The sequence below is a fragment of the Acromyrmex echinatior genome, chromosome 14 (genome assembly GCF_024713525.1).
Source record: "Acromyrmex echinatior isolate Ae372 chromosome 14, ASM2471352v2, whole genome shotgun sequence".
NCBI lineage: Eukaryota > Metazoa > Arthropoda > Insecta > Hymenoptera > Formicidae > Acromyrmex > Acromyrmex echinatior.
This window is the reverse complement of record NC_141865.1, coordinates 6,807,607-6,829,910: the sequence shown is the minus strand read 5'-3', so window position 1 is coordinate 6,829,910 and position 22,304 is coordinate 6,807,607. Positions and strand designations below refer to the sequence as shown.

At 30.2% G+C, this 22,304-nt stretch overlaps 2 protein-coding genes and 1 non-coding gene across 3 annotated transcripts; all 3 read right to left on the bottom strand.

Moving 5' to 3' along the window:
* Positions 1-42: 42 nt before the first annotated feature.
* LOC105150491 (vitellogenin-3) lies at positions 43-7,821 on the bottom strand. The gene is made up of 7 exons (XM_011063616.2): positions 7,700-7,821; positions 6,688-7,409; positions 5,604-6,431; positions 3,527-4,568; positions 1,869-3,458; positions 1,078-1,493; positions 43-881 (listed from the first exon to the last, which is right to left on the bottom strand). The coding sequence occupies exons 1-7, from the start codon at positions 7,725-7,727 to the stop codon at positions 258-260; spliced, it is 5,250 nt and encodes a 1,749-aa protein (XP_011061918.1). The 5' UTR covers positions 7,728-7,821; the 3' UTR covers positions 43-257.
* A 2,772-nt stretch (positions 7,822-10,593) lies between these two features.
* LOC105150490 (alanine--glyoxylate aminotransferase 2-like) lies at positions 10,594-17,546 on the bottom strand. Its single transcript, XM_011063615.2, has 9 exons — positions 17,414-17,546; positions 15,760-15,847; positions 15,367-15,485; positions 14,999-15,233; positions 13,754-13,847; positions 13,012-13,220; positions 12,277-12,502; positions 11,777-12,175; positions 10,594-11,572 (listed from the first exon to the last, which is right to left on the bottom strand). The coding sequence occupies exons 2-9, from the start codon at positions 15,822-15,824 to the stop codon at positions 11,462-11,464; spliced, it is 1,458 nt and encodes a 485-aa protein (XP_011061917.1). The 5' UTR covers positions 15,825-15,847; positions 17,414-17,546; the 3' UTR covers positions 10,594-11,461.
* A 2,753-nt stretch (positions 17,547-20,299) lies between these two features.
* On the bottom strand, positions 20,300-20,381 carry TRNAS-AGA (transfer RNA serine (anticodon AGA)). Its single transcript has one exon. It is a non-coding gene; the product is annotated as a tRNA-Ser (tRNA).
* Between the last annotated feature and the right edge of the window lie 1,923 nt (positions 20,382-22,304).

The following is a 22,304-nucleotide window of genomic DNA, read 5'->3' as shown; positions in this document are numbered from 1 at the left end:
TCGAACAGCTTGGGTATGCGGAAAAGAATATACCACAAATAATTATGTTGAAAAGCTCAACTTTATTATTGCTTACATTACTGCATTATTAAACAACACACTGTTAAATTCATAGTGTTAAATTTAACCTAATGTGAGTTAAATTTAATACTATAAAGATTTAATAGTGCATATTTATTGCTTTCTAAAAAAAGAAAAAATAAAAAAGAGGTCATTTTAAGTATGCATGGTCGGTATATCATTTTGGTATTGCCAGATTATGTGCAAGTGATAGGAATGCTCAAAGGACGCGATCTACTGACAGGCTTTCGGGTAAAATCTGGGTTAGCGCCTTGCTCGATCCTGCGTTTTATTAATAAAGATTCCTCGTTCCTTGGTAGGCAATAAAGGTTAACTTCCTCCACCTTTGTTTCCGAAGGACTGCTATAGCCCTCACGGCACGTTAGTATAGGTTTGATCGTGAAACAGATTTCTTGGCCCTCTAGAATAACTTTTGTGCGGTAGACAGCATTGCTATCGTCTGGTAAATTTTTCTCGACATTGGATTTTTCACTATCATAATTCAAGTTATATTTTCTCTTGAGATTATTGTTATGATAGCCCCAAAGTTCATTACGTCTCGGCAATCTTCCCGCTTCTATATCGTTAATAACGTTGTTCTGACGAATTCTTGGCAACTCATGGCACTGAGTGAGTTCAGCTTTTCGTTTGTTCTCCAGAATGTCTTCATGATGGCAACCCTCATGAGTCAAGGCATATGTAGCGGTGAATACTTCGGGCTTCCTCACGAGACAGTTTTGAGGAGTGAGGAAATCAGTGCTGGGATCGGAGTCGTAGTTGCCACAAAGACCACGTAGAGTATTGCGATATCTGTCCGATGCCTGATGACAAATTTATTTTGATTGTTGTTTTTATATTACTGCGATCGACTTATTAGTGGCTGAATTCGGAAATGCTCGGATGCCTCTGATGCCTCGGATTCATCATCTGTTCTTGTTTAACATTAAATGCATCGGAGGCATTTAAGCGACATTTCCGAATACAGCCATCACTAGTTTGTTTCACATTTTTACTCACCAATAATTGAATACGTTCTCCGTCGAATAGTATTTTGATATCAGATTCGCTCGAAATCACTTCAACTGAACCGTCAGGTAGCTTGACGAATTCAAGAAGTGTTTCACCATTTTCTCTTAGTTGATAACCTCTATCAATCTGTGATAATTGAATGGGAATGCCGTCGACTTGAAGTGTAACATTATTATCTGTTTTCTCTAATTCAATTACGTGCTCGTCCATCAATAGAATGATTGTTTTAGTATCATCATTATGATTTTGAATTAAGGCAATAAAATTTTCTGTTATGTTTTTTTCAGTATCGGGATCCTTTTGTGGCTGAGTAGTCATTAGTACATGTTTACAAGGCCCCAGTTTCATAGGATAAAGCAGTTTATCAAAAGTAAGAACCATGTCTTTATCAATAGTACACGAAGCTGTAAAAAAAATTCAAATATTTTATACGTTATGAAATTTTTATATGTAATCTACATTACATTTTGCAAACGATCTTTATCAAATAAAATATAAATGCGCCATGATAACAATAATAGAACAATGAGTAATTTATTTATTTAGAATAAATGAAAAAATCGCGGAATAATTTAGAAATTTAAAGTTAATAGAGAACCAAATTATTAATTTCTCTGCGTTATTATTCAAGCATTAACTTCTCAATTGTTTCTCAATTAACATAATATATTACATGATTCAATATATTAAATTATTTTAACTTTCAATATTTGAAGAATAATAGTTATATCTTTTATAAAATCTTTTTAAAAGGTCTTTTATAAAATTTTGTGACTTACCTCTTCTTTCTTTTCTGCGGTGTATGGTATTTTCCTTTAATAGCTCTTGCATTTCGAAATCTGTTTGCTCTGTGTTAGGGACAGTAACATCTATTTGCGAAGAATCTAAGGAAGCCGGCGGAACTATTTCCAAGGGTGACAAAGTCATTTTTATATTGAGGGCATTTCTTTCAGAGTCTTTCAAGTCTGTTACTTCCATTTGTGAATTAGGGAAGAGATGCGACAAATAATCGGAAATCTTGGAAATAATTTCTTTAATATAGTCAGTTATTGAACTTTTAACTAAAACGTTCAACTGATTCTTCAATTGGGCAAGTTCATTGGCCTGCTGACAAGCACGCAGTGCATTATGTCCCCTCTCAATTTCTTCCCAACATTGTTTAACTACTTTGGAGGACTCTAACATAGTCTTTATTCGGTTGCTTCGCGATATGCTCGCGTCGACGACAATTTCGTCTCCTCCGCTGCAATTCTTTCCATATCGCAGTTCAACTTTGATTTTATTTCTCGGCGCATGTTTCCTCATATGTTTGAAATTTAGAGGAGTATTTGGTGAATATTGCATTTCATGTATATAGCAAACTTCAGATGTTGGTTTTTCCTCCGTTGATGTTTGAGAATTCCAATATAAATAAACCTTGGACTTCCTGTCTATGTTACTATCCATCCAACTAGCGGTGTAAACATATTGTCTTTCTAATTCCGGTAAGTTGACATTTATATCCACTAAATGGACATCACCCGACTTGAAGCCTTTGCTAACGCCTGCCACAACCTCCTTTCGTCTCTTTTCACTGTTTGGCTTCACATGTTTTAAAGAAAACATAATTTGTGACTCTCTCTCTGATTCTTGTGATTGCATCAAGGCATTATCAATTGCAATTTTCTCATGAATAAGGTTTGTGTCTAATACATTCTTTGCTAACTGTTCAGAATTCATTAATATATCCAATCTTTTATATTGGCCGTCAGGTATCTTTCGTAATTTTAACAAGAGCTGGTAAATGCTATCATCGTCTCGAGCTCGTTCTTCTTCTTCGTTTTCAGTTTCTACTTGGACAGAAAATAAGTCTTTCTCTAGTAAAATTTTACGTGGTTTTTCTGTTAGTACAACATGCGTGTTTCTACTAAGAGATACAGGTTGAAGATCGTGGAGGTTTTGTCGCGTGGTGAAGGGAACAGTGCTGAGATGCAATGCAGTGAGACTCCTTTGACTCCTTTGTAGACGAACCTTTAACGCACCAGTATCATGGTTTCGTTGAGTCAAATCAAGATTGACTTCATATTCTAATGGTAAATGCAACATTCGATTGACATGAATACCAGCAATGTAATTATAATGCTCGAAAGGTGCTATAAAACCAAACTGCTTCTGAACCTTATTGGCAATATATATATTCAAAATGCCAGTTTTCTTTTTATTCGAAAGTTCGTCATTTTTCATTTCAGCTTTCAATTTTAAAACCATTGGCGAATTCAAACTATAAAGGAATGGCAGGCCACTTTCAATTGGGAAGCTTAACATCGTTTCGTAATTATTGAACAAAGTTAAATTCAATCGTTGGTCCTTCTTGAAGAAATTCTTCAACCCTGTAATGTAATAATAGTTTATGTCTTTAAAAGTAATATAATTTTGTAGTAAAATTCAGGATACTTACGAGAGGAAATTGTTCGAACAGTTTGACTGTCAAAGGGATAGATCAGAAGATCGTGTACTGTGCTCAGAAAAACATGTCCTTCCAATTTATTTAGATCTTCGGACTTGAGCTGAAGTACTTTCAAAAGTTTCTCAATGCGTGATTTTTTCAACATTTCATGACTTGTTTCTTCGCTCTTCAAATTGTTCCAAAGCTGCCTGACATTCGATACTAGATATCCTCCTTCGAAAGTAGGTAATCTATTGAAATTCAAAGCAGTGTTTACAGCAACGCGCAAATATGAAGGAGCTATACCCTCATCACCAATGGTTTGCATTCTAAGGTCCTTAATACCCCAATAATTCAAGTCCGTGTAGTAGCCTCGTGAATTCCATTTACTAAACTCTTTCGGATTCAATAGATGCCTGACATTGCGCGCCTTAGCAGCGAGATCTTGCAATTCTGGTAACTTCGTATTGGCGAGACTGTTTATTGTAGTTTTTACAGCAGAGATTACGTTTTCATCCAAATCTTCATTAGTAAATTTCGCTATGCGTTGCAACGTAATTAAAGGTGGGTTGAGTGTAATAAATCGATGTACGCTCATACAACGTACTCTATGATCTTCGTCTACGTTCGAGTAGAGCTTATAAAAAATTGGTCCAACTAATTTCGGTTCGTATCTGCTTAAAGTGGACAAGGAAGATACCATGAGTAAACGTTCGAATTTCGAAATCGACTCCTTGTCTTCTAAGTACGGCTCAAAGATCGAGAGAATCTTCGGATGGCCGGTCAAACCAAGTGCCATGATATATACTTGAATTCTTGAAGTATCATAATTATCCAAGCCTTGTTTCAGTTGTTCAGTCATAAAGGGAATATAAACGTTGCTTATCTCGATGTGTGTGGGTACATTATTCCTGAGAGTAGGGCCTAAATGCTTCAAACTGCGCATCAAATAGTTAGTATTGACATGATATTTACGTATTACTTGAGCAAGTGCTAATGGTGCGGTCACATTTACGGCTGTCTGGTACAATACTGATGGATCCCTTACCATTTCCTGCACAAAAATCAGATAAAAGTTAAAATTTATTTTTATTTTTATACAGGGAAGTATATACATATGTACATATGTACATACATATGTTGTACGTATATATTGTACACAATTGGAATTTGTTTTTATATTAATTTAATACAAATTGAATATATTAAAAATTAAATATTACGTAAAACATCAAAGCGTAATTCTAATAATAATTCTAATAACAATTTATAAATAGTTATTCTTCTTCATTACAATTAATATTTATAATATGTTAAATCAACGTATTTCAATAAATTTAACATTTATAATATGTTAAATTAACACATTTTATTCATTTATTTTAAAATTTTAATTTTAAAAAACATTATTTTTACGTTTTTGTTCATTATTATTCATGAATTATTATTTTAACACTAAAAAATATTAAATATCAATTTACAAAATATTCAAATAACACAATCACATTATATTAAATTGACACTTGAATATATCAAAAATTCAATACAAAATTTTAATAAGAACTTAAGTGGACTATTTCTAACACAAATACAAAACATTTGTTACTGTGAATAGAAATAATAATTACTTGTTTCAAATATATTTAAAAAATTGATACTAGTAAATCCATCATAAATTTATCACAAGCATTAAATTTGTTAAAAACATATTCTGAATCCTAATAGTTTAATATTTCAATCAATATTATTAAACAAATTCAATTTGCTTGTTATATAAAGTCGTTTCTCCGATAAATTTTTTTCTTCAAAAGAATAAAAATTCTTGTGTTGAGTAGATTAAAATTAATTTTTCCTAAAATTTGTAATATAAGCATATTTTAAGATTCTTATTAAGAAAATATTCTTTGTTAAATATAACCATTATTTAAAAAAAAAAAGTAAATTGAGTAATCATGTTTTTTAGCAATAGAATGATTTCTTTTTGTGCATATCATTTTCAATTGTTGATATAATAAACATTATGACGGACTGCGAAGAATTAAAAATTAATTCATTATTAACATGTTATTACGTATAAATAGATACTTACATACAACATTCTGACATATTCTTTTGTTGGTTTGTTAACATGCCTGGCAATTTGAGATACAATTTTTGCTGCCTCTAGACCTTCAACTTTTTTATTTTTTAACCAATTGTGGATAGTCAACAAAGCGGGTTCTGTTCCAACTTGTGCAACAGTATCCCGTAAGACGCTCCAGATAACATTCTTGTAATCTTTATCTTGAATTTTGAGATTACGTAAGCGTTCTTCTAATTCATCAATCTGCTTGAGGCTCATGATGCGCACGAAATTTTTTAAGAACACATATTGCTCCATTGCACTTAGATTCGTGTCATTAGAAGAATTTATTGCGGTAGCTATTTCAAGAATTAAGTCCTTGATTTGTTCCATATTTGTGACGGTCATGAGGCGTAATAGCGGGCTTTTTGGAGCATTGGGCATTGCCATTCTTTTAGGTAAAATATTACTCTGATCCTCATCGCTGGAGCTTCTAGAGAAGCTGTTCTGGTTGTCCCAATTTTTTTCAGAAGAACTGGTTCTCTCTGATGAATATATTTGCTCGGAATTCATACTGACGCTTGGTAATATTGGGTTTTCAGAATCAGAAAATGGATTATTATACGTATATATTAGGTTTCCAGTTGACTCGAGGTTGGTTGATTCGAGTGAATCAGACAGTGGCCTGGATATTTTGTCCTTTTTCAATAAAGTCAATTTCAATACGCTGTGGACGTTGCCAAGGAAAGGATCAGTTTTTTCAGGCCTAACAGATATATGATTCTTCGTTACGACAGATTGAATAGTGAATTTTTTCAGATGGCCCGAGAGAAGCATTCGAGTCGAAGATAATTCCTGTAATAATCACATAACCGCGCAAATAAGTTTCATTAAGAAATTTTATCATTTTCTTTTTTATTGATTGTAATAGTTTGATTCTATTGATATAGTAGTTTGAATCATTTGCTATCATTTGCTAGAAAAATACTAATATTTTAAATAAATCAGTTTTCCTAAAAAATATTTTTTTTCATAATTTTCAACAATTGTAATTATTGCATATTTTTTAACTATAAGCATAGAATATAAAACAGTTTATCAATTAACTCACCAAAATCATTTTATCCTGTTGGACTCTATCTTGGAGCAATGGATCTTCTAGACCGCGACGATAAACTTGTCGCTGAAGGCATTTCTCGTAATTCCTCATTTTTTTAACGTCGTAATGATACCCCTCACCGCGTAAATCCGGTAAAGGTATCCTGTCTGATATCTCTCGAGCATCTGAGTCCAATGGTAAGATCTCGTATAGTACTTCGCACCTGCCACCGATGGAATCTTCTACGGCTGTAAATATAATGGGAGAATTTTCGTCGACTGGAATTTGAGCGCTCCTGGTTTCTACCGCGTTTTCTCCCTGCGTGTCAATTTGCAGCAGGCTCACGAAACTCTTGAGGAGATTCAATTCCCAAGTAGGAATATCACGGTTGACTAATAAATCTCGTATCACTCCATGCTTCATTGTGACCTCAAATGGCTTTCCTGACATAGGAATCTTCCGATACTCCAGCATATGATCAGGAAGTTCGGTTTCCGGGCCGTCCATTAATGTGGTGTGTAGATGAGCATACTGTGGATTGGACAGTCTCATTTGCAATTTCTGTGGCGATTTTACATGAACGATGAGTTTAGCCATCATTTGAAGTCCAGTATATTGTTGTTTCAACTTGTCAAGACCTGCCAGTGTCCGACTGTGTAGAAGGTACTCATATTCGTTTTCCTTTTCCCAAGCATGCTCGTGATCAAGCGTGCCTGTGACCACGGCCACACCGGCTGCCAAAGAGAAATTACCAAATTATAATAATTGAAATTTGTATTTTCTTGTCAAATTAAGATGATCCTTATTACGTTGTCTCAAAAAGTTGGATTTACTTTAATACATAAATTAGTTAAACAATAAGTTTATCCACTGAAAATATGGAAGTCAGATTTTGCAGCAATAATTTTATATCAATCGAAAAATTAATTAATTCTGTAGCAATCAAAAATTTCATGAAAGTATGAGATATTTGAAATTTTCGTGGATATTATTACCATCTACATAAAGTTATTGTCTTTCTTACCTAGTAGAAGGATGACAGGAAACCACATGATGTTATGTGGTTACCAGGTATCAAATATGAAATGAAAGCTTCTTCTTCTTGATTTAATTTATATACAGGAGTATGCCAACTCAGCTTGACCTGCTGATAGCCACAGAGATTCAGTATCCGTACTTGAAACTATACCGTTTATGAACACGTGACAAATTTTTTTAACCTTTCACACGATAGATTACTTATAACATCCGCAGCATATTTAAGAAAGTAAAGACGGGTCGTGCCATCGGACTTCCGGACAGAACTTTGACTTCGTTTGAAGATATTATTAACTTTGTTAGTTGATGAAAACACATTACTATCTATTAATCACTTGTTTTCTAGATACCATATTAAAATTTAAGTTTGACGTAATTAGGAATTAATAAAAAAAATAATGTTATTATTTGTTTAACATTTTTTGGAATTTACGCAAAATACAATTGTCTGTGCTACGAAACAGAATACATAAATATATATAAAAATTTCACAAAATTTAAATATGTACAATTTAAAATACACATATATTTATATATATATATATATATATATATATATATATATGTGTGTGTATTTTAAATTATACATATTTAAATTTTCATCAGAAATTATTTGTATCCTATGTAATATATATATATATATATATATATATATATATATATATAAAATTTAATAAAAAAATTCTTTTTAATCAGGTAAGTTTTACTTAATATATTCATCGTTTTATTGAATAAAGAGTAGAAACATAGAAGAATTGATTCCCGAAAGATCATTAATAATTTTGTGCACGTGTTGAATTTTTGCTTGACATTTGAAGATTGTTAGTACAATGATTATGAAAACGATCCTATGTCATTAAATACTATTTTATTTTATTTTTTTTTTATTTGTATCTTATCATGAATGAAAATGTCTCCGAAAAGCAACGGGAGATATTAGTGGATGTAATGTGAACTTGCATACATTTTCCAATGCTAAAGTTAAAAGTCAAACTTTGATCCAAGTCGCGAGATATCGGTGTTAATGCAGGAGATATTTACTAACGATGATTACGCGATTAGAAAATTTTTAAGTAACATTTCCTTTCACACATACACACACAAACACACACACACACACACACACACACACACACACACACACACACGCACGTACACACTCACATACAAGTATTTTTTAAATTATTGTTTTCCAGATTATGATAAATTGTGTATTAATAAAAAATATATGCTAGAAATTTTTTTTTAATTTTTATGTATTTTCAGCCTTTAAGTACTACGTGTCTACTAAAATATTGAAAAAAATATTTAAATAAAATATTTGAGAAAAATATATTAGGTGTTGGAATTAATTCGTAGCGTTTTACAAGTGATGGGAAGTACTTTCATTAATGTATTTTTTAATGCTCATGTGAAATAAATAACATTCTTTCATTAAAAAACGCTACGAATTAATTCCAACACCTAATATATTTCTTAAAAAATTTTTTATGTATTTTACAAACTTCATAGAATAGGATTTTCTTGCAAAAAAAAATTATTATTTCGGTAATTATTAGTCGGTAATAAATATATAAATTAAAAATATAAAATTATATATAAAGACGAAAGTTTAAAAACATATGTAAAGACGAAAGAATAAACCAGCAATTATTTAACTTCGTTTTTTATAAGGAGTAATTGCTGCAGACTCTTGCATAACGCACAATGCATAGTACATAAAGGAATCAACCAATCGAAATTCTTCTTTTCCATGGAATGAGAGGAAAAGAAAGATTCTGATCAGTTGATTCAGATTTGTGCACTATGCGTTATGCATTATGCAAAAATCTGTGCTAATCTTAAAACGTCAGTGTCGGCCTTAAAACTTTTTTACCACTTGATTTTTTATTCTTTCAATAAAGAGATGGTAGCAATATTTTGCAACTTATAAAAATATATATAAAAATATATATATATCTCTAAAAATTTAACTTGTACATATTATTGCACTTATAATTGTAAGATATAAAGGATGTCTTATTTTAACCGATCCAATTTAATCAATCCAGTTAATTTTCTCCGAAATTATTGATGATGAAATTATTGATAATTTCTAATCACCAGGATGTTTTAAAAACGAAGGTCAATTACGCGAGCGATTGACTTTCACTTTCAAAACATTCTGTATACAAAAATATTACAAATTATTATATCAATCTGTTTACATCATTCTCTATTTGATTTGCATTTACTAACTTAATCTATCTTATCGGAAATACTTCTATTTTAAAAAAATGTAAATTTTTATATTCTGTAAACTTATATTCTTATCTTACTTTCCATATATTTTCTCGAACGTTCACTCATTCATTTGCTTATTACTGAGTTTGCACATTGGATTTTTATTATATGTATAATATATTATTATTAATGGTGCAACAGCCTAAGTCGAACTTTAACTGTCTCAATTGCTTTAATATTTTATTTTTTTACGGAAATAAATTATTAACCCATTGCCTAACTCTTTTAGAAGGATACATAAGCTGTATATGTATATCCGTAAAGTAAGCCTTTTTATGAGAAATATAAGATCATAGTAATCTGGACATATGGCTTTATACAAACGTATTATATCCCTTGCTTTTAAAGTGACAACGTTCGTAAAACGTAATTTTCAAGATATGACCATAAAACAGGACTTATAACCATAAAAAATAAAATAACTTAACTAAAAAATTATCAAAATCGTTACAAACTCAAATAAGGTAGTTCAATCTTCTATAGCCCGAATTTTTCGTGGCTCTAAATAAATTTATATAATGTAAAATCAACAAATATCAATTTCTAAATACAAATTAACAATAGATTTGGTAGGTTATACAATATATTAAACAATAATTTTTTTTGCAAAAGCATTAAAAGATTTATTCTGGCCTTAATGTTAATTTATGCCGTAGTCTATAAGAAATGATCAATTAGTCGAATATTTATTTCTCTCTCATTCATCTAAATTAACAAAATATTGATATATTAGTATGACTTCAAAGTCACATTAGGCTAAAGAGGGTCTAAAAAATCGTCAAAATCATTATAACTAAAAAAGAATAATTTCTTAAGAGTTGTAAAACGAAAATAACCAAAATGACATTTGGTCATGTTAAAAATATTATTTTTTTGTCAATAAATATTTGATTAATCATTAATTTTCAAGTTAAAAAATAATACCATTATTAAAAAATTTAATTTTTTGAGTTGTCTTACTTTTGAAGTAAAAGTTCGAGCAATATAAACTCACATATAAAAAAGTTAAACAAGAGATTATAAATACAATATATTTAATTAAATAATTATTTTGGTAATAGAATTTTAAAAAATATAAAAAAGTACGGAGAAAGTAAAACATGATTATTTAGAAAAGCTTTAACATTTCCAAATATTGGGAAGTAAACTTGAACTGACATATATTACAAAATTGAATATGTAATTTTATATAAAAATAAATTATTTTGCTATGGAAAGATTGTAATCAATAAACAATTTCATTTATGTAAAAATGTGTTGTTGAATATATCTTATAATATCTTAATATTATTATCTTATTTTACTAAAATAATGTTTACTTCTATTTACGTATATTTCTGATAAAGTTATATAAAAATATATCATAAATGAGAGGTATAATATTAATCTTAAAAATAATAATACTTTTTTTATATAAAATTGTCTTAAATTCAATATTTGCAATATTTGCATAATATATACGTTATTAATTAGCGCGAACAAATAATGAATTTTCATTGCTATTCATCACGGTACTTCTATCGACTCCTATAGACGAGATTGTTGCTTTGATAATAGTTGTAGTAGTTTCCGATTCCTGAAATAATTATATATATAAATTATTATATTAACTATATTAAAATTTTAAAATTTTTCAAGTGTATAAATTTAATAATAAAATTGGAAAAAAATGATTCATTTTATATTAATTCTTTTTAAAAAAATAATATTTCATTGATATGTTATTTTGATAAAGATTATAATTGACGGCATATCTAAGTAAATGCAAAATGCAAATTACCTCGTCAAAGTCGACATCAACTTCTTCGAGTACTTTATCGAGAACGGATATGAAATGATTGGCATTCTCGAGTGTAAAGACCATTGGCGGCTTCAATTTCAGAACGTTATAGTCAGGCCCGTCACAGCTGATAAGAATCTTCTTCTCTTTCATCCTGGACACCACATGCTTCGTCTCTGCTGTCGCTGGTATCCTTTTAATTCTGTCACGTACTAATTCGATGCCGACGAACAGGCCTGCGCCGCGCACATCACCTATAATCTTCCGTCGTTTCGCCAATTTCTTCAATTCTGCGAGCAGATGATTGCCGACCTTCAAAGCATTCTCCTGAAGACCCTCACGTTCTATGATCTCCATTACCGCGTTCGTCATTGCGCAGGATACAGGATTACCTCCATACTAAAATTACACAGAATATTTTTAGTCACAGAGATAAATATCTTATAAATATCTTAAACAATTTTAAAACGCTAATGCTAGTAACATCTTTCGAAACTAACCGTATTGAAGTATTCGATGCCCGTATTATAAAAACTACGCGCGATTTCTGGCGTCGTAATAACAGCCGCAACAGGATGACCATTGCCCATGGGCTTGCCCAGCGTAACTATGTCCGGGACAACGTCTTCGCCGTACAATTGAAAAGCCCACATGTGAGTGCCGACTCTTCCAAAACCGACTTGAACTTCATCCGCAATACAGATTCCTCCTGCTTCGCGTACGTGCCTACAAGACCAATTTATTCCATTATATTCTTTTTCTCATATCGCCATTTTTCAGTAAATAACAACCAACAGTAAATACAACATCAGTGTTAGAATTTTATACTCAATAATATGAACGTAATCACAGAGCAAAAGATGGCCTTATTTATATTTTATACAATAACTTTGTTAACAATTAATATTTGAATGGAAAATTTAACGATTACATTTGTCAAAATATTCCTCAATCAATTCTAGATTTGGAATTACGAAATATTTATTACAAAAGACATTATAAAAATGTGACGACACTGCATAATGGGTCAAAGAGGAACACAGGAAGTAATGAGACCTCCCACAAAAACAGAAATTTAAAAAACTTAACTTTGTTTAAAAAACACAGTACTTAATATAAAAAATACACAGAAGTATAAAAAATTAAATATTGAATATTAAATTAAAAATTAAATATCCTGTGTTTAGTATTATGATTATGTGTTTACATATAAATAATAATGGTCTCTTATATACCTGTACACATTCTGAAAATAATTCGGTGGCGGCAGAATTTGTCCACCGACTGACATGAGACTTTCCGCGATGTAAGCGCAAACTCCACGTCCTTGAGCCTTAATGTCTTTACAGATTTGCTTTACATCCTCGGCGTATTTAACACCAAGATCCTCGTCGATGTAATCGATGGCGCGATATTTTCCACGGTACACATCCGGGCAAGGAGCCTAACAGAAAAAAGCAGCGATGTATAAAATACTCGTATTATTCGTAACGCCATTACATTATTTCTGATACTTTTTTAGTAACGTTATTACTTTTTTCTATTGTACCAGTAACTTTTATAAATATTTCCAACGCTGTGAAATACATTGTGTTTTGTTCAATAATATGAACGATATAAATACATAGACTTATATTCAGAACGTGCTTACAATGATGTTAACGCGCTAATACTATAATTTATGTTATACATCAATTATTATTATAGAATTTTAGAGATAAAAGCGCTCTGAATATGGGCTATAATAAATAGAAATTATCTCTTCATACCAAAAAAATTATCTAATATATAATAAATTACATTTATTTTAACGATAATTTAATTTAAAAGTATGACTGCAGACGACATGGTTATAATAATTAATGTACGTCAAATTAACAAATATTGCACACGTGACATATATAATTATTCATAAGAATGTAGGTCGATTGATCAATGATTTTATTTAAAAAATATTTAAAATATTTATATATTTACCACATGCACCCAATCCTTCTTGCTGGCACCGTTAAGTTTATTGAATTTGTACGGCGAGATATCTATTATCGTGGTCAAATGTCCATGATAAGCACTAAAAGCAAAGAGATAAACGTGAACAGAAATTTCTACTCTGGCAGTTACGTTCATCAAAATTTAAATCCCTGCAAGGCTACAATAGTAGCTTTCTAAGAATTATTGAGGATTATTAACTAAAAGCAGTTCCTGAAAATGTAACTCTTTTTAGCTTTCCCCTATTGTTGTCGAAGACGCTCAATGATCCCACCGTGTGGCTATGATAGTCGCACGTGTCCGTGTAGTCGCCAAGGGCTTCTCATTCATAAACTCGAGCAAAAACGTGAAATAATTATTAATTCGTGTGGTCTCGAGCTGCCCTGAGCTATCAACGTTGATAGAAAGACAAAGCGTAAAGTCCATAGCGCAGCTGTTTTAATAATTGGAGCACAAGCGCACGTATTATCATTATCGTTTTCTATATACTACATAACGTATTGGTAACAAGTGCATTATTATCTCAACGTTTTTACGTAACTTTATGTATTTTTAGAATATTGGCATCGACTTTGACAGAGTCGCTTGATGTGCTAGATGACTTCGCTTTGCCTTTACATTTTACATTTACTTTATGTTTACATTTTCATTTGAACCATTTTCTAGCGTTTGTCCCTTTCTTTCTCTCTCTCTCGAATAAGTCCAGTTCAATATTCAGCGACATCGTCCTCACTGATAGAAGGAGAAAACAAATATGAATTGTATTTCATACATATTGGGACGATACGTCGGTCATAAGACTTACGCCACCTAAAAACAGCGACAAGATCTTTATGGCGGCGAATTCTATTTCCGCCGCGGTGAAAAGAATCGGATGCCCATATCCGGATCTGTTTGACATGACTCAATCTGGATGCCCAAAATAGCCGACGCATACATCTTTGTCGATTTAGAACGGTAAGAAGCTGCAAAAAAACAAATCGATTTCATTAGTTCGGCACTGAATTTTCTCATCGTGTTTGTTCGAATCCTGAAATATCCAATATATTTGAGACAACAGGTAACACATTGCTTACGTCGAGAAGATCCGAGTAGGAACGGAACACGAAAGTTCATTCCATATTCATCTCATTAACCGACTGAACAATCGTGACGTAGCGTGTGAAATTCAATAATAGAATATTATAGAAATGTCGCATACAGAGGATTAATTTTGACAGTCGAGAAACTTACTGGTCCAATGTAATAACATCCTTGTTCTTCGTGTGAGTCTGAGCGAGACGAAGAGCAAGATCGTTAGCTTCGCTCCCGGAGTTCACCAGGAAACAAATGGACAGCGGTTCCGGCAGAAGTGACGCCAGTCGACTTGCGCATAGTACCAAATTATCATGAAGGAAACGATTGTTCGTGGATAACAAAGCCATCTGTTCCTGTCCGGCTCGCACGACATCCGGATGGCAATGGCCAACTACAAGAGAGTTAAGTCATGATGATTGAAAGCTATGCTATGTAAAAAGAATCCGCGATTATGCTCATCATTAAGACCAATGTAGCTTAATGATGACAAATTACCTCATTTTTAAAAATTAAGAGATACGTACCATGCGCAACGTTATTTATGCAGTCCAAATATTGATTACCCTTCTCATCGTACATGTATTGTCCTTGAGCCCTCACAACTTTTAATGGATTCGACTTGTAAAATAACTTGCACGATTGTCTAGAAATAAAATAAATCGTCACAGTAGTCATTTTTTTATCTATATATTTCTTAATAAACACCAACTAAAAATAATCAATATTATAATTTCACACTATAACAATGTAACTGTTATGTAACATATGATATACTATATTATTGAGTGTGAAATTATAATATTAATATTACGTTATTTTTAGTTGGTGTTTACTAAATTGCATATTGTATAAAAAACAATAAATATTGGATAAAAACGATTAGTATTTCATATTTTATTTATAAACGTTATAATTACCCGATATATCGATCGCGAAGTCTTATAGTGTCGGATTTTGGCATCTGCTCTAAAGATTCCGCCATAATAAAGCCTTTGATGGAACTTTCTATAGTAACAATAAGAAGGACACAATGTAATACAGCGAATATTATTTCATTCATTCTTGTTTAACGATAGCAAACAACAAGAATATGATTTACTGTAATGTGTTATATTGTGTTCTTGCTAGAAAACGCTCCATATCAGCAAGATATTGGGTTAATTATATTTTTAACTAACAAGTTAAATTAATGTCTCTTTTTTTATAAAATTAATTAAATTAAAAGTTGCATAAATAAAAAATTAATTTATTGTTAGTTAAAAATTACGTTAAAATTAAATTAATTTAAATTAAATTAAAAGTTGATAATTTTATAAAATAGTATTTATATTAAATTATTAACGTAATGTTTTTATTAGAAAAAAATTCATCCCAAAATTGTTAAATTTGTTCTTTAAAAATAACAATAAAAATAGGATATTTTATATCGTAGTTTAATTAATAAATGTTTTTGCACGCGTTAAATGATAAGCATCCGAGGAGTAATTTTCCGATGGCCGATAAGTGCACGTGATTACTACGTGCAAGTAGTATTTCCGTACGCGCTTGACCTCGCATTTCGTACGCCCATAGAATAAATTTTAGAGAAAACAGTACATTATATTAGTTATTAGTTAATGTTTATATATATATATATATATATATATATATATATATATATACATATATATGTAATAATTATTCTTCTTTAAACTCATGATACAAAGTAAGTATAAGTATAATAATGTAAACAAAACGTTTTAAAATTATAATCAATTTAAGAAGGACTTTTCTATTTTAGAGAATAAAAAAATCGATTCCTTTACACTTTTTGAAGGTAAAAATCTTTATGATCTTAAGGATGTACCATCAAAGCGATTTTATAAAATTTAAAAAATTAGTATTTTTTAAATTTATATTAGAAAAAATGCGCAGAAAAAATGTTAACGCCGTCAGTATATATTCTCTCTCTCTCTCTCTCTCTCTCTCTCTCTCTCTCTCTCTCTCTCTCCCTCTCTCTCTCTCCCCTCCCCCCTCTCTCACTCTCAATATGCGAATTTATAAATCATTGATCTGAAATAGTAAATAGTGCTAACAGATCACTTTGTTAAAAAAACTATTTGTTGTAGCCTGAAATTATTTTCGTGACACATCACTAATGATTCAGTAAGAATGCAAAGTTTCTGATTTTTATTAATTATTAGAAAAAAAATCGGTGTTCGATTGGACGAATAAACTCTCTCAATATTTTAATTAAGAAAAACTCAATTCCAAATGTACCAGAAGATAAATCAGAAAATCTATCATTAAAAATTAACGATGAAGATCGAAATATTTATTGTATACTGCTTTTTTAAATTAATTATAAAATAGTAGAAATGAATACAATGATTCTACTGCAAACATTAAAAAAAAAAAATTATTATTTGACATTGAATCCGCATTTGTGAAATATTTTGTGTATTAAACGACCTTTTTATTGTTGTAATTCTAAATTGCGTGATGCCGTTTTGCTGAGAAAATAATCAATAATAAATAGAGAAAAAAAATTTGTGCAAAAATTTTTGCATATAATTAACTGATTGATCATACCTGAATTTATGATACAGCGGTGGTCCCGCGTGATCTAACCTAGTATAAGAATTCCTTTTCTATTACTGCGGGTGTAGGCAAAAGCAACCTGTATGTCATATATAGAGAGAAGAGTAAGTCGGCGGGGGTAAAAAAATACGAGGATGCGCACGCGTGTTAGACCAACTATTTCTCCCTCCATAATCGACACACCCCCACTTCTCACTTTTGTGCGTCACTCCGAACGCCGATTATTTCAACATTTCGTTTTTGTATATATATATATGTATGTATATATATATAAGTTAATTGTTCTTTAATAAAAAATCAGTTTTATTTAATTTTGAAATAGATAAGATCGATAAGACTGATTAATCAGATTGTCAATATCAATTCGATGGATCTTATCTATTTTAAAATTAAATAAAATTAAAACCGATTGTTTAATAAAGAACAATTAGAGAATCTTACTTAAATTTATGATTATACTAATACCATATATTACAAACAAGGCAATTGTACATAAAAAATAAAAATGATAGTTAAGGTTTAAAAAACAAAGAAAACATTCACTTTCTTCGCGATAGAATGGATTTTTAGTTTCATAAAAAAGGACGATTTTGTGCTTTGAATATGGAAGATGATAATTGATAACATCAAAGTTTGGAAAGAAAGATTACGTTGATATATAGATAATTTTCATTTTGTCAATCGTGAGTCAGATAGAAATAAGAATAAGATTAAAATATTATAATAGAAACGTAATCAAGATAGAAACAAATTTAATTTCTAAATCGCATTTATTATCTATTTCAAAAACGTTTTCAAACGTGGAAAATTTCCTTGACAGATTTCTGAGTTTTTGAAACTGTTCTCTTATGACATTTGACTTTTATAAAACCTCGAAAGATATTCATGAAGCATTTCGAGCAGTGTATAAATAGAAGGAGTCGCAGTTAATATTGCCAAAGCGTGCACTGACAAATATCGTGGTAACGATTAGAGACATCCACGTGCAATACGCACGTTTCGATGATAATAACGATGTACGCGACACGTGATACGCGCTATCAGACCATTTAAATGACAACAGTGACATGCCGCGATATCGCTCATGGCAAACATAAGTCACGTTCGCCCGATTACAAATCTTCCATTGTGCGGGCTCGAAGCCAATTGTCACTTAATTTTAAAGGAGATGTATTATATGCAGAAGTCGTTGATATTTTACGTGACGTTTTACTATGCTGATAACTCACTACCCAATACTTTTAGTAGACAAGACAATTTGTTGGGTCACAGCAATTCACTCTAATGGTAGTCATAATCGTCTTGACAAGGAATTACTCTATTTTAAGTTATTTTTGTATAGAAATTACATGATTCATGTTTTTAAAATGTTATCTTTCTAGCAACATTTTCATTGTTTTATTTCATTATTGTTTGTTATCTCGTTAAATATTATTATCTTTATAATTTCAATTTGTCGATTATTTATATTGATGCTATAAGAAAATTTGTATGGGAATATATGGGAATGAACAATAAACTTCATCACGATTTACAATAACATTTTACAATACAAACTGCCTTGACAAGAAACTTCCTCTTTTAAATTATTTTTGTTTAGAAACTTTATGATCGCTTCATATTAAAAAAATATGTTTTTTCAATAGCATTTTATCTTATTATTGGTTTTATTTTATTATCTTTATAATTTCACTTAGTATTATAATTTCATTTATTTTGATGCTGTAAGAACATTGATTACAATGAAGATAGACATTATCACGAGATCGTAATAACATTTTGTAACACAAAAGATCGAAATATTTATCGGGTGATATTATAGACTGACACTATACTAATAGGTTATATTTTTGCATTATTGGTGTTAAATCTTAAGCGAATTGTAAATTGTAAATCCATTTGCAAGATTTTATTGGCCGAATGAAGCACAACGTTCGTATTCATGATGTACTTCTATTTGTTATACTTATGTTATATAATTCATTCTATATACGTTCTTCGTGATGAGATAACATTCTTATCTCTTTTAGTCAACAAATGTTCATAAGATTTTGGATCGATCTATTTTTGAATATGTTATTGAAACTGAACTGAAAAGTTTTGTACATTAAAGCACATACATTTATGCGTATATATACGAGATATCTACTCTGAATCAATGGATAATCACTGATATCAGTATCAAGTATGCCACTAGTAATCAGTGAATTAAATATAAGATATCTAACTTAGTTAATCTTTATTATTGTGATCTAATTAACATTTTAGTATATAAATTCAATAAATACGGTATTGGAAGATTGAAATTAATGTACAAATGTCAGTATTTTAATTATATAATGCTCAAATATTCTTCCTTTATTAGTTAAACTTCACTAATTATACAGTGCTGTTATTATGCCATTGGGTAATTAGTGACTATCCACTGATTCAGATTTAGAGTATGAAAAATTTTTATTATCTTTATTATTTTTTGATTTAATGTTAATTTTAGATTAAAATTATTTACATGGTAGATTTCTTATACAATTTTTAACTTAATTTTTCCTATATAGAAGATAAAATAATTTTCAAGCATTAATTTAATTATTTTATTTTTTAATAATAAAATATAGTAATTTGATTTTGTGATATTATAATTATATTGTAAAATAACTCGCTTAGTTGTGCAATGCAATGATAAGCGACGGAATAATAAGATATGAAATATTAAAATTTTAGAAAAAGAAGCTATTATTTAGGATCTTTAATATGTATCTATATAATACACGTATAAATTATTGTAAAAAATAGATTAAATATAATCATTGAGTCTTTGATATTCATTCGCCAGTTATTTATGTACATAATTACAAAGCAAAAAAAAGATCACTCTTTCGCAGTCGGTAGGACTCGAACCTACGCTCCCAGAGGGAATCTGATTTCTAGTCAGACGCCTTAACCACTCGGCCACGACTGCTTCGATGGTTCTATGTCATTTTTATCATTTCATGTCCTGCATATATTTTTCAATGAGAAAATGTATATCTTCTCTTTTATATTTAACACATGTACTGATATAATATTTTATGTAAATGACAAAATAGAGTGTTTTATTAATAAAACTATCTTATAAATGTCAAAAAGATTAAACTTACGATAAATTTATCTCGCAATAAAAAAAAAGAAATGTGATACAAAACCGAGCATACCTATATATTTTCATGAAAAAAAAAAGTACATTTTTTTTATATAACACATTGTATAATTTAATATTTTATGCAAACGACATAAAAATGTTTACTATAATAATAAAATAGTCTTATTGGTGATAAAAAGATTGATTATGATAAATTTATTTCATATTAAAAGAATATAAAAATGTCAAGCCAAACTTCATAAAATTGTCATAAAAAGAACATAAATTTTTTTCGCTTATTTTTACTATCTTTACTTTATTATCCCTTATTATTTTATTATCCTCACTATCTTTATTACTTCCTGTATTATTTCTTGAGAATTTAGAGAATGCGCGTCATCATTTCAGCTAAATAAAAAAATTTCACATAAAATAAGCTAAGAAATCTATACAGCTAAAAGCTTGCAGCAACATTTGCAATATTGCTGGAATCTGTGCTGTAATAGGAAATATAGCAAGCTGTATATTTTTTAACGAGATGATATGCTTTTTAAAATAATATCTATATTATTATCTCTTTAATATTTTACATAAACAATAAAACAGAATTTTTTTAAACAAAATATTATCTTATATAATATTATATGATTTATAATTCATATCGAAAAGATCAAGCTTACAAAAAATTTACTTCGCAATAAAAAAAGAAAAACATAACAAATAAAACTGCATGAGGAAAATGAATTTTCCATATGTTCCCTTTATTATCTCTTCTTTATTATTTCTTTTATTATTCCCTATAGAATATCATATTCAGAGAATGCATTGTATTTGAGATATTTTCCGGATGACGTTGAGGTAAGTTGAGATGGGTAAAGAAGAAAAGATGCAGAGCGTGTTCAATTTTAAAGTGTTCTATTAAAAGTCACGCAGAACACGTTTGATTACATTAACGATCGACGGATTCATAAATAGATCCACTCCACAACATTCACGATTACCATGCCGTAATAGCTATAATAATAAGTACCTTAGCGGGAATATAATGACAAATTTTATATATATTTATATATATTTATATATGTATATGCTCTTACGTGTGTTCCGTAAAAGAGCAAGCGAGAGTGGCCTCGTTTTTCCATCAGTTGGGAGTGCGACGAGGCCACTTTTACTCAGTTAATCTATAACAATACATCCACGACGAATGTAAAATTGTACATTTGAATATATGTATATATATTTTATTTATTTATTTATTTATTTATTTATAGTATATATTACACACGTGTAATGCCCTTACGTGATATAATATATACGTGTCTGTACGATATAATATGTGTGTATATTTTCTTATAGTTTATAAAATATTCCTTTAACACCTAGAAGTTGAAAAACTCTACGCCCTACGCAATGACCTGAAGAGTAAACCTGATATATTATACGATGGTCATGACAAATATATATCTCAAATGACAATGTTGATCGAGAGCAAGATAGGCCTAACAGTTTATACCGCCGCCCGCACATGCGAGATAATTATAGCATTAGATGCGCGTGTCATTGTCTGACAGTCTCGAGATAATGTCAATAGCGGATTATAAATAAAGCCGAAGCTTTTTTTCGTATCAAAAATTACTCCTCTTTCTTCTCGCGATCGGATCTGTCGAATGTTAGGCCTATCCTACATGGCACATGAAAGTTAAAGAGTTCTACAGTGCCTAAATTCGCAACGTCGTTAAAAGCCCGATGTATATGCATAATGTT

Excerpts from the sequence above, each read along its gene's own strand:
- LOC105150490 (XM_011063615.2), bottom strand. The coding sequence starts at position 15,824 with ATGGCGGAATCTTTAGAGCAGATGCCAAAATCCGACACTATAAGACTT. Across the intron at positions 15,234-15,366 it reads CATAAATAACGTTGCGCATG|TTGGCCATTGCCATCCGGAT; the intron begins GTACGTATCTCT and ends ACTCTCTTGTAG. Across the intron at positions 12,503-13,011 it reads TATTTTCAGAATGTGTACAG|GCACGTACGCGAAGCAGGAG; the intron begins GTATATAAGAGA and ends TTGGTCTTGTAG.
- LOC105150491 (XM_011063616.2), bottom strand. The coding sequence starts at position 7,727 with ATGTGGTTTCCTGTCATCCTTCTACTAG. Across the intron at positions 4,569-5,603 it reads AATATGTCAGAATGTTGTAT|GAAATGGTAAGGGATCCATC; the intron begins GTAAGTATCTAT and ends ATTTTTGTGCAG. Across the intron at positions 1,494-1,868 it reads CCGCAGAAAAGAAAGAAGAG|CTTCGTGTACTATTGATAAA; the intron begins GTAAGTCACAAA and ends TTTTTTTTACAG.